Source organism: Littorina saxatilis, unplaced genomic scaffold (assembly GCF_037325665.1).
Source record: "Littorina saxatilis isolate snail1 unplaced genomic scaffold, US_GU_Lsax_2.0 scaffold_1724, whole genome shotgun sequence".
NCBI lineage: Eukaryota > Metazoa > Mollusca > Gastropoda > Littorinimorpha > Littorinidae > Littorina > Littorina saxatilis.
The window spans coordinates 246-20994 of record NW_027128801.1 but is presented as its reverse complement, the minus strand read 5'-3'; the positions used below and the strand labels follow the sequence as shown (position 1 = coordinate 20994).

Here is a 20749-nt window from a genome sequence, read left to right as displayed (position 1 = left end):
ACAGTACAGTGGAACCCCCCTTATAAGACCCCCCAATTATTATCATTATACGCATTCAACTTTACCATGAGGGATGGATGAGATCTGTTGTGCCCAGGCCGGTGACCAGGATTTCCTTCAGCCGAGGCATCTCCCCACACTCTGCTTGCTGGGGGTGGGGTGGGGTACTGGTGGTGGAAGAGGAGGGGACATCTATGGAGCTTGTGCTAGCGCTGGGTGTTGCAGTTCCAGAGGTACTACAAGAGCACACACAAAACGTTGACATAATGACAGTGATTAACAGAATGCTTTGCTGTGAGAAGAATTTCATTTGAAATATCCCATTTAAAATAAAAAACGGACATAAAAATATTGACTGTTCTGGAAAAGGAAATCTTATGAAGGAAAAAAAAATGCATGTGCCAGCACACATACTTTAAAATATCAATTAAAATAAAACGGAAATCAAGCTAAGATCATGACACTGAATTTTATTTTGAAGCTTACCCTCCAGAAGCCTGCTTGCTGTCGACAATGACCTTAGGTCCCATGGGGAAGCTCTTCACGTAGTAGCACAGCGTGAAGTCTGGTAGGCTGTAGATCTGAGAATCAAAATAATTCAGCCGTCATCATGCGACACAGAGTATAGTACAGGCGAACCTACCTTTTAAGACCCCGTTTAAAGACCGTTTTTTTCTCTTCATATTCTTTGTAAATCTACCCTGATTTTAAAACGCCCTCCATATTAAGATCTGATTTCCTGAGATTTTTTTTTTTAGAGGAATTGAGGTCAACTGTATAGCTTCATGAAATTTGAAACTAGCAGGCTTGATATTTGAATAAATCCCAACCTAAAAATAACATTCCACTCCCCCCCCCTCCCCTCCCCCCCCCCCCCCCCCTTTCCTTAATAAGTCTATTAAATCATCTACAAGCAACAACGATGTGTACTACAACACTCACCTCCAAAGCCCCGTTCTCTCTGGCCACAAGACCCCAGTAGGTGGCTTCTATTTTCTTCTCTCCCTTCTCACTCCTGCACAAGGAAAGCTAGTCAATACATTCTGAGGCAGTTAGCATCCATTTTGTAAACAAGCGTCAGACATAAGCCAACACAAATAATTTCAAAAGTGTGAATGGAACTAAGTGTACACATGCGTAAACAGACATCACATAGACATGTTATCTGACCAGTTGTCCAGTTCAAGATATCTGCCTTAAAAGTAGGATTTGTTTGGACCGAGTCTGAAAGAGGATCCCATCCCATATCATGAACATTATTACACACACACACACCTTCCCCCCCCCCCCCCACACACACACACACATTTTACATACACACGCATGCACGTAAGCACGCACCAAAACACACGCACGCGTGCACACATACGCATGCACACACACACATGAATGCATAAGCACATACACACCCACACACGCACACGCCATAGATATATATATTAAATAGCAAACACTTTTGTTGAAAATGTATAAATGATATTTTTGTTCTGCACCCCAAAATGATCATAACTTTAGTGAATGTACCCTCATCCCCCACTCCCCACCTCTCTCTCCCTCTCTCTGTACATCAACAGCCAGTAAACAATACTCACGGGTTTTGCTGTTGTGGCTGTGAAGAAGATGTGGACGGTGCAGTGAAAGAAGAAGTGAAGACCGACGTGTCTGATTCACCGTACAGCATCTCATCCTCGTCATCTATGTTGCTGCAAGCACAACAGTATGGTAACAAATATAATTATTGATCCATTGATTTCTGAAAAATATTTTGTTTGCAAACAATTCTTCTTCTTCTGTGTTTGTGAGCTGCAATGGCCATGTTCACTTACGAGCTTTTACGTGTAAGGCCATTTTCCCCTGCCATTTACAGACCTGTTTACCCTAAACCCGAGGCAAGAGTACTTTCCCAAAAAGTTGAGTGTATTTTTCAAAAAGATGGTGTACTTTGCAAGCAAAGCCATATGGGCTAGGGAAAATGTACGCGTGGGTGCAAACGTGTTTGTGTAAGAATAGCATGTCTTGTGAACACCTTCAGAATTTAACTCCTTCCAATACAACAGGGATAAACAATTTTATTTACCTGTCAGTTTATAGCATTATAACCAGTGTCTTCCAAACAGATTGATAATGAAAAGATGAAGTTCGTGAAATAACATCTGCGGTTGACAGTGGCAAGTTCATTTTTACAATCATCTCAGAAAACATTGCTTCAGCACGGACTACAGCCTTTTCTTCTGGCAGGATTTGCTTTGCGGGAATGAACTTCATTATGAGTTATTTCTAATATGCTGACTGTTAGCAAATGATAACAAGACATGTCGAGAAAAAAGATATCAAAATGAGCCTTTAGGCGAATTTTGATAGCGTTTTCGAGACATGTCTTGTTATCATTTGCTAACAGTCAGCATATTAGTAATAACGGTTTTATTATCCGTGCGTGGTAACAAACATAATACCCGAAGCGACCCTGCAAGTAAAGTGTCGCCATTTTGGCTTGGTTGGTTACAAGGTAAACAGAGCAAACAAAACAAACATCCAGCACACTTTCAGCTTTCAAGTAATCTTTCCCAAAAAGTTTAATTCACAATGTGTCCCTTCTTTTCTGTGCATAGTATCATAAAAACACTCAACAACAACAAAAAACCAGAACACAGACTCGAAAATGCTAACAAACAGAAAGTCCGAAATTGGAACGGACAGTTCTCGGAAGAGCCATCTCAAATGTTGCACATTTGTGTTGCGCATGCGCAGTTGAATGCGGTTAAATGTCGGTGGAATTGAATGTTGATCGTTGCATGCGAGAGGTCACAGTGATGGAACATTGGTGGATTTGGTCTCGTTGGAGGCTTGGCAGGTTCGTATTCCGGGTCGAAAAGAGCTGCTACCTCGTCGTTGCTGAGTTCCACGTCCTGTCGGATCGTCTGCTGGCTTGTGACAGTCGCCGATGCAACGAGACGACCGCGTTCGATTCTGCTTCACGTCGAAGTTTTGGCTGGTTCTCCCCGCGAAGTATGACTTGGGAGCAGTGCCAACTGCCTATTCTCTGTGAGCTGGGACGACATAGCAGCTGCCATCTCTAGTTTTTTGGCGGTGGATGTTTTTGGTACGGTTGCAGGGAGTTAGATCTAACAGTTTTGTGACCGGTGACACTGATAATGTCAATTGGACTGAAGTTCTTGTCTGCGAGTAGTGTTGCACCCGTCGCTCGCACGCTGTGGTTTGTGTAGATCTATATCTGCGACAATTGACACAGCTCACTTCTTCATAGTGTGGACGCCCATGGGTCTGCTGTCATACCATGTTTCGTCATCTCCATGGAACGTGTTGACAGGGAATTGCCAAAGATGCTCACACTTTGGATTTAGCAGAGACAGGTACTTGTTGTAGCTGTACACTGACTGGACAGCTGCTGTCCCCAGTCTCTGGCATGACTCCAGTCACAAGTTCTTCGTCTCCAGCTCTGTGATTCTTGGTAAGTTCATCAAACCGTTTGATTACGTATTGTTTCCCTGTTGTTTGATCCATCTTCACTTCGAAGGTGTCTTTCGTCATTTTTTCAAAGTTTTCCAGGCCCCGTCTAAAAAAATAAAACCGGACATCAAACTGAACCTTGTTCAAAAGGCCAGTGGGGGTGTTGGGAGACATGAATTTTGATGCGTATAGGTTTTTTTTAGATCTTCTTGATTGATGGCAGGTTTGTTTGCCATGTTGCCAAAAGCACATAGGTGTAGTCTGCTACTGACAGCACCAAAAAGAGTTGCTTCCCTTTACTCAGTATTAAACTTACTTGCCATTCTATTTCCCTCCCACCGACAGAATTTGCTTTTTAGCACATTTTACACAGTAAATTGCATGAGAAAAATGTCAAAAAGTGACATTCAGTAGAACAATTCACCCTGATGTTTTTTATATTAATTTTTATTTTGTCGTGGTGATTTTTAATGCGTTATACAAAAAGGGTCCCGCCTTGAACGTTATAACATTTAACAGGTCACCTAGAATCAGTCCTGATTGGTCACATAGCCATAAAGGGCACTAGAATGATAATAAAATTCCTTGGCAGCTTTCAGCGGATTTCTTTGCAGCAACCTTGTCCGGGTGAGTTTTGGAAATGCCGCAGTGTCGTTCGATGTCATATTTCCCAGCATGGGCAACGGAGAAATCTGATTTACAATACTTGCAGTGTGCATGACTTTTTCCCATAGTAGACTCCACAATTCCTGGCTCTTTCTTATATTTCTCAAAGAAAATCTGCTGCTTCTGCTGTTTAGACTTGGTACAGTCATCCGAAACTGACACATTTTACCGCTTCATTTTGCCACGATTGTCCAGACGATCGCACGTGCCAACAACTGAACAAGGTTTCCACAGCTGAAGACTCGCTGTCATGGTTATCTCCCTTTGACCGAAACCGGTATCAGTTGTACCATCCCGTAATCAGCACACCAACACCAGAAAACGTATTCTAGACTTTTTCTTATGCGTAGTTTGTGCGTGTGTCGCGTATTTGCGTACCGATAATAATTTGGCGTACAAAATACGCCCAAATTGTACTGGTAAACAGGTCTGCATTTAGGCAAAAATACTCCACTTTCACGGGAATCACAAACACGGAAATTGGTTTGGGCTCTTGCCCAGAAGAAGCTGACTGTTTTCTTTTAAGTTTCACTAAGGTAATTACGAAGATACTATTTCGGTACATAAAACGATTTGGGTTTACAAAATTACAATGTTTCAAATATATATACAAGGCAGAATTTACGGTAACAGCAGAGTTTAATTCCCCAAAGTTTGTCAATATCTACTGAGAGTTATGTTATGATAATACAGTATTCACAGACAATTTTGTTGCAATTGCTGGCATCTGAAAGTGTCAAAGGAAGCACAACATCCTTCCTTATCTGTGCTTCTGTACATTTGAACATTTCAAATAATCTGTGATACTTTCTGTCTCTCTCCTTCAGATCCTCACCTTTCGTCCTTAGGGACAATTTTCTCCGCTGGCTTGGGGACTTTATCTGTGCTTCTGTGCAGCTTCACATTTAAAAAAAATGTGATATTTTCTGTCTCTCTCCTTTAGATCCTTACCTTTCGTCCTTAGGGACAATTTTCTCCGCTGGCTTGGGGACTTTATCTGTGCTTCTGTGCAGCTTCACATTTTAAAAAAATGTGATATTTTCTGTCTCTCTCCTTCAGAGCCTCACCTTTCGTCCTTAGGGACAATTTTCTCCGCTGGCTTGGGGACTTTATCTGTGCTTCTGTGCAGCTTCACATTTAAAAAAAATGTGATATTTTCTGTCTCTCTCCTTTAGATCCTTACCTTTCGTCCTTAGGGACAACTTTCTCCGCTGGCTTGGGGACCTTCTCGGCCATGGGCTGCTGACAGTCTCGACGGATGTCCGCTGTGGTGAACATACCGCTCACATCCTTGTACGTGCTCACCTCAATGATTTTGGGATTCTGAAAAAGAAAATAATACAGTGGAAGGCCTCTTTTTCGAAGCTACTTACTGACATGCTCTGTTAATAGCATCTGCTCCATTTTAAGACTCCATCACCTGATTTTCTCACATTTTTAAAGGGGGGTTCCACTGCTGTTAACTACGTGCACTTCGCATGAAAAGCTTAATATCAGCATTTATAAACTAAAAATACTCAATGCTGCAAAAAAGAAGTTGAGTATGCAGAGCAAGTACCTGCAGTGGACACTCACACAATCTCAACTCGAGACTCTCAAAGGTTTTATTGTCCTGACCTAATATAAGGAAACTCTGACCATGCTTACAAGCATAGGTGTAACTATCAATGACAGATTTGGAATGATCCATTTCTGAAATGCAATTTAACCACAACCACCCTAAAGTTCCCACCCAATAACTTCACAATTGGGTAATCTGTGCCAATCTCAAAGGTTCCCTCTTCTTTCAGTATACGATGTCATTTCCACAAAGTTTATTCGGGAGTACGCCAATAATTGAAAATGCGACAACACTGAGTTTCATAAAAACAGTCACATGCGTCTCAACTCTTCTCTTATCAAATCCCTTGACCCCCATCCCATAACCATCCAAGCACTCCCCTTTAAACCTGTATTCCCCAGGATGACAAGATAGATCAGTCGGTAGGAGCACAGGCTTGAAACCACATGTCCCTATCAGTGTGGGTTTGATCTCAAAGTTCGGCGAGGGATTTATTTCCCAGAGTCAACATTGTGCAGATTCTCCTCTGTGAACAAACACCCCTATCAACACGCATGCGCACAAGAAAGACCCCAAGGACACCAATAAAGTCTCAGGGCTTGGAAAACCCGACTACACGCATGCAGGAAAAAAATTGGGTAGCGCGATTCTGTCGCTGCATGCTATTCCTTGAGGGAAATCCCAAAGGACAAGAAGACATGCAGTTGATTCTGTCCTTGCCACCATCTCTCAAAAGCGACCACCTGCCCACAACGACCACTCCCAGGGGATCCCAGACGAGTTTTTCTTCAATATAAGTCTACTTTCCATAGCCACCACCTGTCTATAACGACCACTTGGATCGGTCCCTTGGGTGGTCGTTATAGGCAGGTTTGACTGTGCCAAATACAAAACCCACAACTTTACCTGTGCAATGGGTGGCTTGATGACGTTGAGCCTGACGCCGGCACTGTAGGTGTCACTCTGCTTCAAGGTCAGCATGACCACCTGACCTTCCTCGGCCATCAGCAGGACGTAGGGGTCGACCACGGAGCAGCGCTGGATGGGGGAGCCGATGTCGAGGGGGATGTGCTGCAGCTGTGTCACTGAAATCACACATTGCAAACATGCCCATGAGACATTTGTATTTAATTTTTTATAATTTTCATCTTCGACTTTTTTATTCTTTTTTCTTTTTTTACATTTTGTCAAGTTTGACTACATGTTTCAAGATCGACTGGGAATTGAGACGAGAGTGGTGGTGTGTGTGTGTTTTTGAGTGTGTTTTTGAGTGCGTGTGTGTTTTTGCATGCTTGCATAACTGACATGCAGGCCTTACAGTATCAACCTACGCAGAAGGCAGACTCGTTGTTTCAAGCATAATAATCCTTACCTCCCTCCAGCAGGTGGATGGTGGAGGGGGAGACCTGCAGGACGTACTTGCGTCCCCCCAGGTTGGCCACACACAGGGTGCGGGTGGTGGTGGAGAACCCGCTGTGGTCAAGCTCATTGATCTCCTGACCGGTCTGCAGGATCTACAGGGGGGAAGACACAACACAATGTCAGGATCAAAATTATTCTGGGGTAGCTTTTAAGAAGAACTTACCCAGAATATAAGGCCAACAACAGCGCTGCAAGAAAGAGGCACAACCAATACAAACACGGAAATATCCAGCATGCTTGTAAACAAACTTTGCAAAAGAAGCATTTTACCATGCTGGAATCGTTGCGACTCAGGACCAGATAAGCGTGACCGTTAGTGATGGGACGGGGTGACTCCTCCTCCTGTCCCTCCTTCCCTTCCTCCTCCTCCTCCCCCTCTTTCTTCTCCTCCGTTGCCTCGTCTTTCTTCTCATCCTCCGACGGAGGCCCGTAGACTGTCCACAAGTCATGGCAACCTTCCAGCTGGAATGTCGTCACCACTTGCGGCCGTATGCTACGCTGTAAACATCAGCAGATATCAGTTGAATGAGGGTGGAAAAATTAACTGACAGGAGTAAAATTTAAACTAAACAAGTCGGGTAAGGCGAAAATACAACATTTAGTCAAATAGCTGTCGAACTCACAGAATGAAACTGAACGCAATGCAACACAGCAAGACCGTATACTCGTAGCATCGTCAGTCCACCGCTCATGGCAAAGGCAGTGAAATTGACAAGAAGAGCGGGGTAGTAGTTGCGCTGAGAAGGATAGCACGGTTTTCTGTACCTCTCTTTGTTTTAACTTTCTGAGCGTGTTTTCAATCCAAACATATCATATCTATATGTTTTTGGAATCAGGAACCAACAAGGAATAAGATGAAAGTGATTTCAAAAATTTAATTTTGATCATAATTTTTATATTTTTAATTTTCAGAGCTTGTTTTTAATCCAAATATAACATATTTATATGTTTTTGGAATGAGAAAATGATGGAGAATAAGATGAACGTAAATTTGGATCGTTTTATAAATTTTTTTTTTTTTACAATTTTCAGATTTTTAATGACCAAAGTCATTAATTAATTTTTAAGCCACCAAGCTGAAATGCAATACCGAAGTCCGGGCTTCGTCGGAGATTACTTGACCAAAGTTTCAACCAATTTGGTTGAAAAATGAGAGCGTGACAGTGCCGCCTCAACTTTCACGAAAAGCCGGATATGACGTCATCAAAGACATTTATCAAAAAAAATGAAAAAAACGTCTGGGGATTTCATACTCAGGAACTCTCATGTCAAATTTCATAAAGATCGGTCCAGTAGTTTTCTCTGAATCGCTCTACACACACACACAGACACCATATGACCCTCGTCTCGATTCCCCCTCTACGTTAATACATTTAGTCAAAACTTGACTAAAGGTAACAAGTCGCGTAAGGCGAAATTACTACATTTAGTCAAGTAGCTGCCATTTTTCAGCAAGACAGTATACTCGTAGCATCGTCAGTCCACCGCTCATGGCAAAGGCAGTGAAATTGACAAGAAGAGCGGGGTAGTAGTTGCGCTAAGAAGGATAGCACGCTTTTCTGTACCTCTCTTTGTTTTAACTTTCTGAGCGTGTTTTTAATCCAAACATATTATATCTATATGTTTTTGGAATCAGGAACCGACAAGGAATAAGATGAAAGTGTTTTTAAATTGATTTGGACAATATCATTTTGATAATAATTTTTATATATTTAATTTTCAGAGCTTGTTTTTAATTCAAATATGTTTTTGGAATCAGCAAATGATGGAGAATAAGATAAACGTAAATTTGGATCGTTTTATAAATTGTTATTTTTTTTTACAATTTTCAGATTTTTAATGACCAAAGTCATTAATTAATTTTTAAGCCACCAAGCTGAAATGCAATACCGAAGTCCGGGCTTCGTCGAAGATTACTTGACCAAAATTTCAACCAATTTGGTTGAAAAATGAGGGCGTGACAGTGCCGCCTCAACTTTCACGAAAAGCCGGATATGACGTCATCAAAGACATTTATCAAAAAAATGAAAAAAACGTTTGGGGATTTCATACCCAGGAACTCTCATGTCAAATTTCATAAAGATCGGTCCAGTAGTTTAGTCTGAATCGCTCTACACACACACACACACACACGCACAGACAGACAGACACACATACACCACGACCCTCGTTTCGATTCCCCCTCGATGTTAAAATATTTAGTCAAAACTTGACTAAATATAAAAAGAAGGTCACCGTCACTTGTCATCGTGCTGAGTTGTCGGGCGTCTTCCCCGCAACGTCTATATTATCACCACGTAGCACGACGCTACGGTTTTGAAATGTCATTGCTTTTTGAGTGTTAATACACATTTATTTATGTTACAAGGACAGAAGATAAATAATTACTTCTACATAAGCCCAAGGAACGGAAAATTCATAAGTATTCATGAGGTGAAACCACCAACACTGACCATTTCAATGTAAAAAAAAAAAAAAACATTCACACACACACACACACACACACACACACACCATACACACACACACACACACATACACACACACACCACACAACACAACACACACCACACACACACCACACACACAACCACACACACACACATATAAAATATGTTATATGTCAAAAATTGGAACTCCAATATATACAATTCTGGAAAGGTCAAATGAGAAGTTTACCAAAGTTAAATTTTTATCAAAGAATAGTAACAAATTATAAAACGGAACCATATCTGTTATGCATAAAACAAAGAAAATATAAACATTCGTTGTGCAAACAAAGAATAAGTGCCCACGACCTGAAAATTTAAACTGGTAGATACAGCAATACACCTAGGGAAAATAGATTATGTGAAACATCTGGAGTAATAGAAGATGAAGTACATTTTCTAGATAACTGCATAGAAAACAACCAATTACGAAAATCTTTCATGAGTGAAGTTAATCGACCTATATATTCATATGATGTACCAAGTCAACTTTTGCAAGTAGACAAAGTACAAACTAAATTGGGAGAATTTGTATATAATTGCTTCAAAAAAAGAGAAACAATGTAATTATTTGGTTATTTATCTTCCCGTGTCTTATAAACACCACGTTTCATGACAATAAAGTTTATTCGTATTCGTAATTGTATTCACATACACACACACACACACACACACACACACACACACACACACACCACACACACACACACACACACACACACACACACACACACACACACACACACACACACGCGCGTGTGGGCACTGGCAATAATAAGAGGAACGCAGGTTATTCATAATCCTCTCTTATCATTGTTTAAATAAGTGAGCAAAAACGCACTGTATTGATGGTTACATGCCCTCACACTAAGAATATTCTGTCAATGTCCCACCTTGATAACTATCGAATTTACAAGAAGGACGAATGTCACACTTTTTTGCATTACATCATAATGGGGAATAAATAAATATCTTTTAAGTATTCTTCTTCTTGTTTGTTCATGGGCTGAAACTCCCACGTTCACTCATGTTTTTGCACGAGTTGAGTTTTACGTGTATGACCGTTTTTACCCCGCCATTCAGGCAGCCATACGCCGATTTCGGGGGATTTTCTGTATTCGTTTTGTTGCCATTTTGTATGTAGGATTGCTTTTATCCATAAAGCTGCAAACTACCGAGACGTTTATGATTTTACTTGCAGGTTGTGACCATAACTATACAGCACTCAGTGGCACCATTCAGCCACCAGACGTCCCTAGTTGGTACAGCGGTGGCATCGCCTGCACTTACGTCATTACGGCGCCAAAGGGTTACCGCATCACGCTCAATGTTACCTTCATGAGTTCATACTCCTCATATGCATGCTTGGAGGTGTGTGGATGATGGTCGATCTTTTTTGATAAATGTTGATTAGGCCCAAACAAAAAATAGGTCTGTTTACGGTAACATAGGCCAAAATAATAGGGTCGGTAGGTCGGGAATTTTTTTTTTTTTTCCCCAAAAAAACCATATTTTTACGTTGTTTGTTTTTTCTCCCAAATGCCAAAATAAAGTCTAGGGTCGCGCGAAAAAAATAGGGTCGGTCGGGTTACCGTAAACAGACTATTTTTTGGGGGGCCTTATTCAGAATGTTTAGTCTTCTTCTTCTCGTTTGCTCTTTCTGGACATCCACTTATGTGGCACGCACGAATGCAGCCGTCGCATTTAGGGACACCAGGTCGCCAAACGCAGATTGATTAGTCAATATGTGATGATCTAGGAGACGTCAAAACAAAGTAGGGGACACAGTCTTAAGTCCGACAATTGCCCTACGCTACCTTCTCTCTTTCCCAGTCTCTGAATCTATACATCTAAATAAAAGAGAGTGTCTGTCTGTCTGTGTGTGTGTCTGTCTGTGGTCGCCATACCTCTGAGATGGCAAGAGGCAGGAACAAGATAGTGTGCACGTACACTCCCTAGGTGCCGCAGATGTGCACCTGGGTTTTAGTTTCTTGATTCATTGTTTCCTTTCTCAGATTATGGACCTCCCATTTATTGAATACAGCCTATATGGTGCAAGACCAGTTCAGTGCCTACTGTTCACCTGTAGCAAGCACATCATGCCAGTGATATTAGAGACTCGCTATTGCTCCTATGAGGGGAAGAAATGAAGAATGAAAAATTAACTGGACAGTTCCGGAAATTTCTAGAAGGTAAGGGAGATAACTGTTCACCTGTAGCAAGCACATCATGCCAGTGATATTAGAGACTCGCTATTGCTCCTATGAGGGGAAGAAATGAAGAATGAAAAATTAACTGGACAGTTCCGGAAATTTCTAGAAGGTAAGGGAGATAACTCTTTTTTGTCTGTGGTCGCCATACCTCTGAGATGGCAAGAGGCAGGAACAAGATAGTGTGCACGTACACTCCCTAGGTGCCGCAGATGTGCACCTGGGTTTTAGTTTCTTGATTCATTGTTTCCTTTCTCAGATTATGGACCTCCCATTTATTGAATACAGCCTATATGGTGCAAGACCAGTTCAGTGCCTACTGTTCACCTGTATCAAGCACATCATGCCAGTGATATTAGAGACTCGCTATTGCTCCTATGAGGGGAAGAAATGAAGAAAGAAAAATTAACTGGACAGTTCCGGAAATTTCTTGAAGGTAAGGGAGATAACTCTTTTTTTGTATCCAAACAAAGGAGGTAAAGCTAATGATAATGGGATAGCGAGCGTCTTAAATTGCTACAGGGCTCCGCTTACTCCCGGGCGAAGCCGGGCTTAACTGCTAGTTTATAATAAAACAGAGACAATCCCAAAAGTCTTGCTATTTGTGTTAGTACATGGTAATTAAAGTAACGAGACGAAATAAGAAAACGTTTGTATAACTGAAATGCACATGCATTTAACAGTTAAATAGCTCCCATGATCTGTAATCAAATTATAATTCAATGCGTTTGCTGGTACGCCTGTGACACAATATTCAAAAGTGTATACGATCTAAAATCTTTTGTCGTTGCATTTAGAATCAATAGTTCTTGGTTCAAAAAATCGCAAAAGGTGCTTCCATTGACATTACCTTGATTATTGCAAACAATTACCATTTATCGGAAGGGTGCAAAATTGCAGCAGAGGATAATCATGATGACAGCAATGACACTGATGACGAAACATGTCTTATATCTATTGGCTGTACAGGTTCGTGATGGAGGTGATGAATCTGCTCCAATGTTCAACACATTCTGCACTTACTACGGTTTACCGTATGAACAACGGTCGTTTGGAAATAAGCTGTGGGTCAGGTATACGAAGAGATTTTCCTGGGACCCTTGGTACTACTCCGCGAACACCCGCACCAGCAATGGATCCATTGCCACTTATACATCAGGTTATAACTAAGCGCATTCTCTCGCTGTTTCTGTCGGTTTGTCTCTGGCTGTCTTTCAGTCTGTCTTTCAGTCTGACAGTCTTTCTGCCCGTCTGTCTGCCACTCTCTCTCTCTCTCTCTCTCTCTCTCTCTCTCTCTCTCTCTCTCTCTCTCTCTCTCTCTCTCTCTCTCTCTCTCTCTCTCTCTCTTAGTGTGTGTGTGTGTGTGTGTGTGTGTGTGTGTGTGTGTGTGTGTGAGTGTGGTGTGTGTGTGTGTGTGTGTGTGTGTGTGTGTGTACACGTTGGCATTCTGTTTTGGAATGTTAGCTAAATTGCCTTGTCTCGTCTTGTCTTGTTTTGACTTGTCTTGTCACGTCGAACACAGAAGAAGAAGAAGAAGAAGAAGAAGAAGAAGAAGAAGAAGAAAAAGAAGAAGAAGAAGAAGAAGAAGAAGAAGAAGAAGAAGAATTTAAGAACAAGAAAAATAAGAAGTCTAGTCTCATTTAACATTGTGTCCCTGCCACCAACAACCTCATCCACTGCTACCTAAGGGAAAACTTTGATTCTTTTTCTTTGGTTCACAGAGAAGACAGATGACTACTTCTTGCTCGTAGCTGCCAGCCCGAGGTCATATTACTCCTCGTCCTCCTCGTCCTCAAGTCACGCCATATATCGCGTTGACCCCGATACCGCCGCTTACTACCGTATCCCAATGAACCGTACGCTGTACAACCCCATGGCAATAGACTATGATCCTGTGGAAGAAAAGATCTACTGGACGGAAAAAGGGACTATTGTGAACCGCATTCGATCCTCTTCCCTCAACGGACGGAACATTGCGACCATCCTCAGTGCAAATACAGGTTAGCTGAGAATATAATTTGTCTGTGCATTTTGTTTACTTGTTTGTTTGTTTGTTTGTTTTCCCTTCAGACCCGCCTGAACAACCATGCGAGTCAACAGTGTGTGTGGACGTTCAATAGACGTAGAACATATACGCTGAGATTGTCTAAAATGTATTAAAAGCTATGATGTAATTAAATGGCACACACTTACAAAGTTCAATTACCTCATAACATTAGGAACATCGTCTTGACCTTCGTCAAGTTTCTAGATCATAGTAGAGTCGAGTTCGGGAAATCTATTTCTCAAATGTTTCTGAAGCTTAAGCTTCGGGACTTCATACAAATCCAGGTTTTAATGGCCTCTAAGCAAGATCAAAGTTGCATTGATCTTTGACAAATGTTAAGGTAAAAGCAAGATCCAAGCTGGTTCAAAAGATAGGCACTTTTCTTTGCAGCTATATTATGCTCGACTCTTTGCAACTTGGATAGTTTATAGCCATCACACATTTTGCATGCTTGATGTGTGATTTGTCATCCGTACATTGAACTCCATGTGTATGAGTGTGGTCATAACTGCAATCTACGTAAACTTCTTTGTGTTTCGTTCTAAAGTTAATGCGGAGGCAGTGCTTGACGGCATAGCAGTGGACCCTCTGTCGCGACTCATGTTTTACACTGACGCCGGGAACAAAGAGATCGTCATGCTGACCATGTCCAGTCCTCGCAAACGCAAAATTGTGGCCTCGTCCGGGGTCGACAAACCGCGTGCTGTAGTGCTGGACCCAACCAACGGGTACGTAGCTATGTATGCCGGAGACAACTTTACACCATGCGATGTAGCACGGTATCCAAGAGATATTCCATACGATTTATAGAGTAGGAGTCACTAACTACGTAAAAATGTCCTTGTGTTCGAAATAAAGCCACTGAATGTCTTGTGTCAGAAGTGTATACCGGTGGTTGTTGTTATTGTTGTTGTTTTTGTTGTTGCTGTTGTTGTTTTGCTTGATGTGTATTTATACTGATGTATAGCGTGTTAGCTGTTTTTGTGAGGTGTTTTTATGTTTGATGGGAAGTAGGAAGAGTCATTACTTTCCCCCCATCTTTTTACTCGGTTTACACAGTAAATGACACAAAACGTTTCTGACCTTTCTTACGTTCGTTTTTATGGTGGGCAGTGTCGTGTACTGGACAGACTGGGGCACTCCGGCCAAGATTGAGCGAGCAAACTATGACGGCAGTGAGAGAACAACGGTGATCAACTCGAACTTGAACTACACTAATGGACTGGCAATTGACGTTCCACGTGAGCTAATAAAACACATATACTAGTGTATACTTTTGCATTTGAATGTGTGTCTGCACACACCTCATCCCTCTCCCCCTTCCTCTCTTTCTTTCGTTCTTTAGCTCTCCCTCTCTTTCTCCTTCTCTCTCTGATTTGGGCGTGGAGAATAGTGTGTATGCATTACTTAAATCGTGTTCATCAATTGACCAGCGTGGTTGTGTGTCTCATGGCATTTTATTACTATATAAACATAATTGTTATTGTAACTTTACATCTGTGCAGACAACAAGCTTTACTGGGTTGATGCTGGCACGGATCTAGTGGAGTCTTCGAATCTCGACGGCAACGGCAGAACTGTCCTTTACGAAGGGTTATCCTACCGCAATTTCTTTGGCCTGGCTCTTTTCCAGAATTCACTGTACATTACAGATCAGGGATATCGGAGGTAATTAGGTTATATGTTAGTAACAGGTACATCTACCCATGTATTTGTGTAAACAGACTCGGCTGGACATAAGACCAATAAGTCTACACAGATGTCAATTAGGCAATAGGGAATGCAATGATGTCTCACGCTTTCCTTCTTTGCCACTACTAAAGCAAACGTGTGCAAGATTGTATGTTACACGCTTTGGGGCATGGCAAGAACGGAGTCAAACTCGAAATCGTCTCCCCAAAAATGCACACATGGCTTTTATTTCTCCCGCTGTTTCAAATAACTAAACCTAGCAATGACATCATACACTAAGAACTGCTTTACACATTTTTCCTACCAAAATACATGTGACCTTGACCCAAGGTCAAGGTCATCCAAGGTCATGCAACACAAAGCTGTTAATTCAAGACATAGGAAGTACAATGGTGCTTATTGGCTCTTTCTACCGTGAGATATGGTCACTTTTAGTGGTTCACTACCTTATTTAGGTCACATTTCATAAGGGTCAAAGTGACCTTGACCATGATCATATGTGACCAAATGTGTCTCATGATGAAAGCATAACATGTGCCCCACATAATTTTTAAGTTTGAAACAGTTATCTTCCATAGTTCAGGGTCAAGGTCACTTCAAAATATGTATACAATCCAACTTTGAAGAGCTCCTGTGACCTTGACCTTGAAGCAAGGTAAACCAAACTGGTATCAAAAGATGGGGCTTACTTTGCCCTATATATCATATATAGGTGAGGTATTCAATCTCAAAAACTGCAGAGAAAATGGGAAAAATATGAAAAATAGCTGTTTTTTTAGACAACATTTATGGCCCCTGCGACCTTGACCTTGAAGCAAGGTCAAGATGCTATGTATGTTTTTTTAGGCCTTGTCATCATACACCATCTTGCCAATTTGGTACTGATAGACTGAATAGTGTCCAAGAAATATCCAACGTTAAAGTTTTCCGGACGGCCGGACGTCCGGCCGGCCGGACGGACGGAGGAACGGACGGACGGACGGACGACTCGGGTGAGTACATAGACTCACTTTTGCTTCGCATGTGAGTCAAAAATAGCAGAACAATGGAAATGTATGTTCAACATATGTGAGAATGTGTGAGGACATTTGATCTGTGTATGTCCGTGATATGAAAAGAACAATTGCCGTAATACTTTGACTGAAAGACATTAACAAATGGAGGATTTCATTAACATTTGAGAGCTATTAAGTTAGCTTCGACTGTGTACGTGTGCCTTGAATGACCAAACATATAATGACTTTATTTTCTCTTCAATTACAGGTACGATTCCTACTCCTACTATTCCCGTATGAACTATTTGCTGGAGCTACCCCTAGGTAGGAACGACCTAAACGTGTCTCAGATCTTGTCCATGAGTCAAACACTTAACGATATCCACGCCTACCACGAGAAAACGCTTGCGAGTGGTAAGTAAGGCATATACATAGGTCTTCTTTTATTCCATGGTGTCGTGTACATTCCGTTGAATGAATGTATGATATCGCGTGTAAGTGAAGGCAATCCTTGCCAATTATTCCGCAACGTATAGGTCCTCAGGAACACACCTGTACATAACGTTGTAGTTAGAGATAATGATTTTTGTTATTTATATGTATGTGTTATGTCTATGTCAATGTCAAATTCTGTGTCTATAAGGGAATCAAGAGAGCTGGAACATCAGACAACAATGTACGACACATTTGGTTGTTCTTTAGTCGCGCATACAGCACCCAGGCTGTTCATGTTTGTTAATGTGAGCAATTTGAGAATTAGTCTTATATATACCCATGTAAAAGAAAGACCTGGCTAGATCTGATAGGGTGAGGCGAACAGGTTTTACTGGGCGGAATGGGCAATCAAGTTTCAGAGTTTTGGGAGGCGTTATCAAACAGTATTGCTTTTAATCAATCAATCAATCAATGAAGCTTATATCGCGCATATTCCGTGGGTACAGTTCTAGGCGCTCTGCAGTGATGCCGTGTGAGATGAAATTTTATACGGCCAGTAGATTGCAGCCATGTCGGCGCATATTTACCTTTCACGGGCTTATTCCAAGTCACACGGGTATGGTAGACAATTATTAACTGTGCCTAAGCAATTTTGCCAGGAAAGACCCTTTTGTCAATCGTGGGATCTTTAACGTGCACACCCAATGTAGTATACACGGGGGGTGGTTCGGACACCGAAGAGAGTCTGCACACAAAGTTGACTCTGTGAAATAAATTTCCGCCGAACCTGGGATCGAACTCGCGCTGACAGCGGCCAACTGAATACAAATCCAGCGCGCTACCAACTGAGCTATATCCCCGTGTAAGGGACTTGTTCACAACCACAGATCCATCTTGGCTCGAACGTGAAATGGGAGCATCCTTTACTCTGGACACATGTAACATTCAACAGCCCTTATAGCTGCTTCTTGTTCAGAGTGGGAATGTGTCACTTAGTTAATTTTGAAGATCACCATTATTTAGTGTGGATTATAAAATTACGTGTGTCTAATTCTGCCCTGAAAGACAGCAAACTGGCAGACTAATGGTCCTGGTAGCAATTTTGAGTCCCTGCAAATTGAAAAGTTTACTCGTGTCAGTTTGGAATGATTCAGTAATATAGCTATTATATAGCTATTCTGATGAACACGTGGGGGAATTCGGGGGCTGTGATTGGATGGTCTCTTCCGATCATCAAAGCATAATGCTACGGAAGTCGGCCAATTTTCTCAATATCCAAAAGCATATTGTCAAAACCAAAGACGCTTGGTTCCGGTTTCTTCCACGTGTATAAAGTACACGCATACCTCGGCAGGTTTGTTTATGTGACAAATCGACAGACAATGCCATTTGCTTTGTGTGTGTTTTTGTTGTTGCTTAATGTACATGACATACATTACGTGTAAAATCCAGTTCTTTAACAGGCAACAAACCGTGCAAATTGGTTTAAACATAAGTTTATTTTAACAAAGGTTACAATCATGACATGTATACAAAGTTCACAGAAACAGCAACAAGCTAGAAGCTTATAGTGGTGTTCCTGCATGACATTACAACATAAGGCGGTAACGGGTGAAAAATGTGTCTCAATAAACCAAATCTATTAATAACGTAATGAACGTTGCATAATGATTATAAAGAAAGACAGTAAAGGAAGGAAGGAGAGAAAGAAGATGAATAAAAGAAGAGGGATGGGTAGGAGATGTGCAGAAGTTTAAGTTGTTGTCCGGCTTGTAGAGCATTTATTCTGACTTACCCAAAGCGGCCTGAACGTTCAATGAACGAGTGTACGGTGGAAAAATTTTTCCTGTTCAAATCTAAAGAATACTGTCTGTCTCCGTTTAAAAGGTGGGGGAAGTGAATTGTGTGATTAGGGAGGGTATGTATAGTTTCTTGACGTGCTTCGCGATAATTTGGACAATCGAATATGAAGTGTTGTACGGATTCGGACGGGAATCCACAGTCACAAGATGCATCTGTAGCAACGTGACGTCTCACTAGATCGTTATTGAGATCACTTATATATAACCTGAGCTTACAGTGAATTATTTGTGACATGCGATCTCCAGAATAAAAATAACACGGCGGACTTAAATCGTTTTTTGACAAAAGTGCTTAAATTCACTTAGGGAATCACTAAGTTTTATATAGTCTGGTAAAGAATTCCAGAGTTGTGTAGTAGATGGGAGAAATGAGTTTCTATATAATTCAGTTTTAAACGATGGAACTTTCCTGTCTAGAGGTCTGCGCCGGTGATATGGGTTATTAGTTGATATCAATGGTGGCAATATCGCTAATAAGTAGTTTGGCACCTTGCGGTGAACGATCTTGTGAAATAATATCAATTTATGACGTTTTCGCCTCTCTAGTAATGAAATAAAGCCTGACTCATCGTACAATTTTTGATGGCTTGTACCGCGGACTGCTCCAACAATGGTTCGAATTGCATCTAAGTGAATACTTTCGTGCAAATTTACAGAAGCTGCAATCTGAAGCGACCTATCTATAATTCTAGCAGACGATCTCTCCAATGTTTAACACAAAATCAGCAAACTCTCCTGTCACATAGAACGTCCATTGTATAGTGCAATGTTCAAATGAAGTTACCGGTCTGAAACATTTAGTCGTTTCTTCTGAGACAATCCTTGTTCTCTTATCATCTACAGATTTACCGCAGTCTTCACCACGCGAATTCCCAACAGAAGTCAGACTTTCGAACATACAATCTACGTAGGCAAGCATGATACGTCATGACGTCATATGATTCCTAGCATTTTGACGTAATGTTAAACATCCGGTTATCTCGAGTTTTCTCGGTAATACATGTCCGTGGGTTTTTTAATGTTCGGTTATTTCCGTGTCTTCATGCCGAAAGGGAACCGTCGTCTGCAATCAACGACATGGATCATTCTGGTACTTGTTGCTGACAAAAACATGATTTTAAACACAGAATTTAATGTCAGAATAGCTATATAAACGCTATTGTGTTTTCATCGTAGCAATAGGGTCCGATATTTAGACTCGAACAAGTATAATGCGACTCGTCTTCGACTCGTCGGCATTATACTTGTCTCGTCTAAATATCGGGCCCTATTGCTACGCTGAAAACACAATAGCTGGTAATATAGCTATTCTGATGAACACGTGGGGGTATTCGGGGGCTGTGATTGGATGGTCTCTTCCGATCATCAAAGCATAATGCTTCGGAAGTCGGCCATTTTACTCAATATCCAAAAGCATATTGTCAATAACAAAGACGCTTGGTTCCGGTTTCTTTCACGTGTATAAAGTACACGCATACCTCGCCAGGTTTGTTTCTGTGACTAGTCGACAGACGATGCCATTTGCTTTGTGTGTTTTTTTGTTGTTGCTTACTGTACATGATATTCATTACGTGTAAAATCCAGTTCTTTAACAGGCAACAAACCTTGCAAATTTCCAGAAGCTGCAATCTGAAGCGACCTAGCTATCTCTGATTCTAGCAGACGATCTCTCCAATGTTTAACACAAAATCAGCAAACTCTCCTGTCACATAGAACGTCCATTGTATAGTGCAATGTTTCAAATGAAGTTACCGGTCTGAAACATTTAGTCGTTTCTTCTGAGACAATCCTTGTTCTCTTATCATCTACAGATTTACCGCAGTCTTCACCACGCGAATTCCCAACAGAAGTCAGACTTTCGAACATACAATATACGTAGGCAAGCATGATACGTCATGACGT

General features: G+C 41.4%; 2 protein-coding genes across 2 annotated transcripts; one reads left to right on the top strand and one right to left on the bottom strand.

The window, feature by feature from the left end:
• Positions 1 to 65: 65 nt before the first annotated feature.
• On the bottom strand, positions 66 to 9573 carry LOC138957116 (cleavage and polyadenylation specificity factor subunit 1-like; the record flags this gene model as incomplete). Its single annotated transcript, XM_070328282.1, has 9 exons — positions 9565 to 9573; positions 7388 to 7615; positions 7068 to 7209; positions 6602 to 6780; positions 5318 to 5457; positions 1593 to 1703; positions 943 to 1015; positions 487 to 581; positions 66 to 236 (listed from the first exon to the last, which is right to left on the bottom strand). Coding segments are annotated over exons 1-9 (1148 nt in total), but the record flags the coding sequence as incomplete, so codon positions are not given.
• Positions 9574 to 10776: 1203 nt separating this feature from the next.
• On the top strand, positions 10777 to 16999 carry LOC138957117 (low-density lipoprotein receptor-related protein 5-like). Its single transcript, XM_070328283.1, has 7 exons — positions 10777 to 10977; positions 12786 to 12975; positions 13538 to 13816; positions 14411 to 14591; positions 14977 to 15104; positions 15369 to 15531; positions 16819 to 16999. The coding sequence occupies exons 1-7, from the start codon at positions 10792 to 10794 to the stop codon at positions 16970 to 16972; spliced, it is 1281 nt and encodes a 426-aa protein (XP_070184384.1). The 5' UTR covers positions 10777 to 10791; the 3' UTR covers positions 16973 to 16999.
• Positions 17000 to 20749: the final 3750 nt, after the last annotated feature.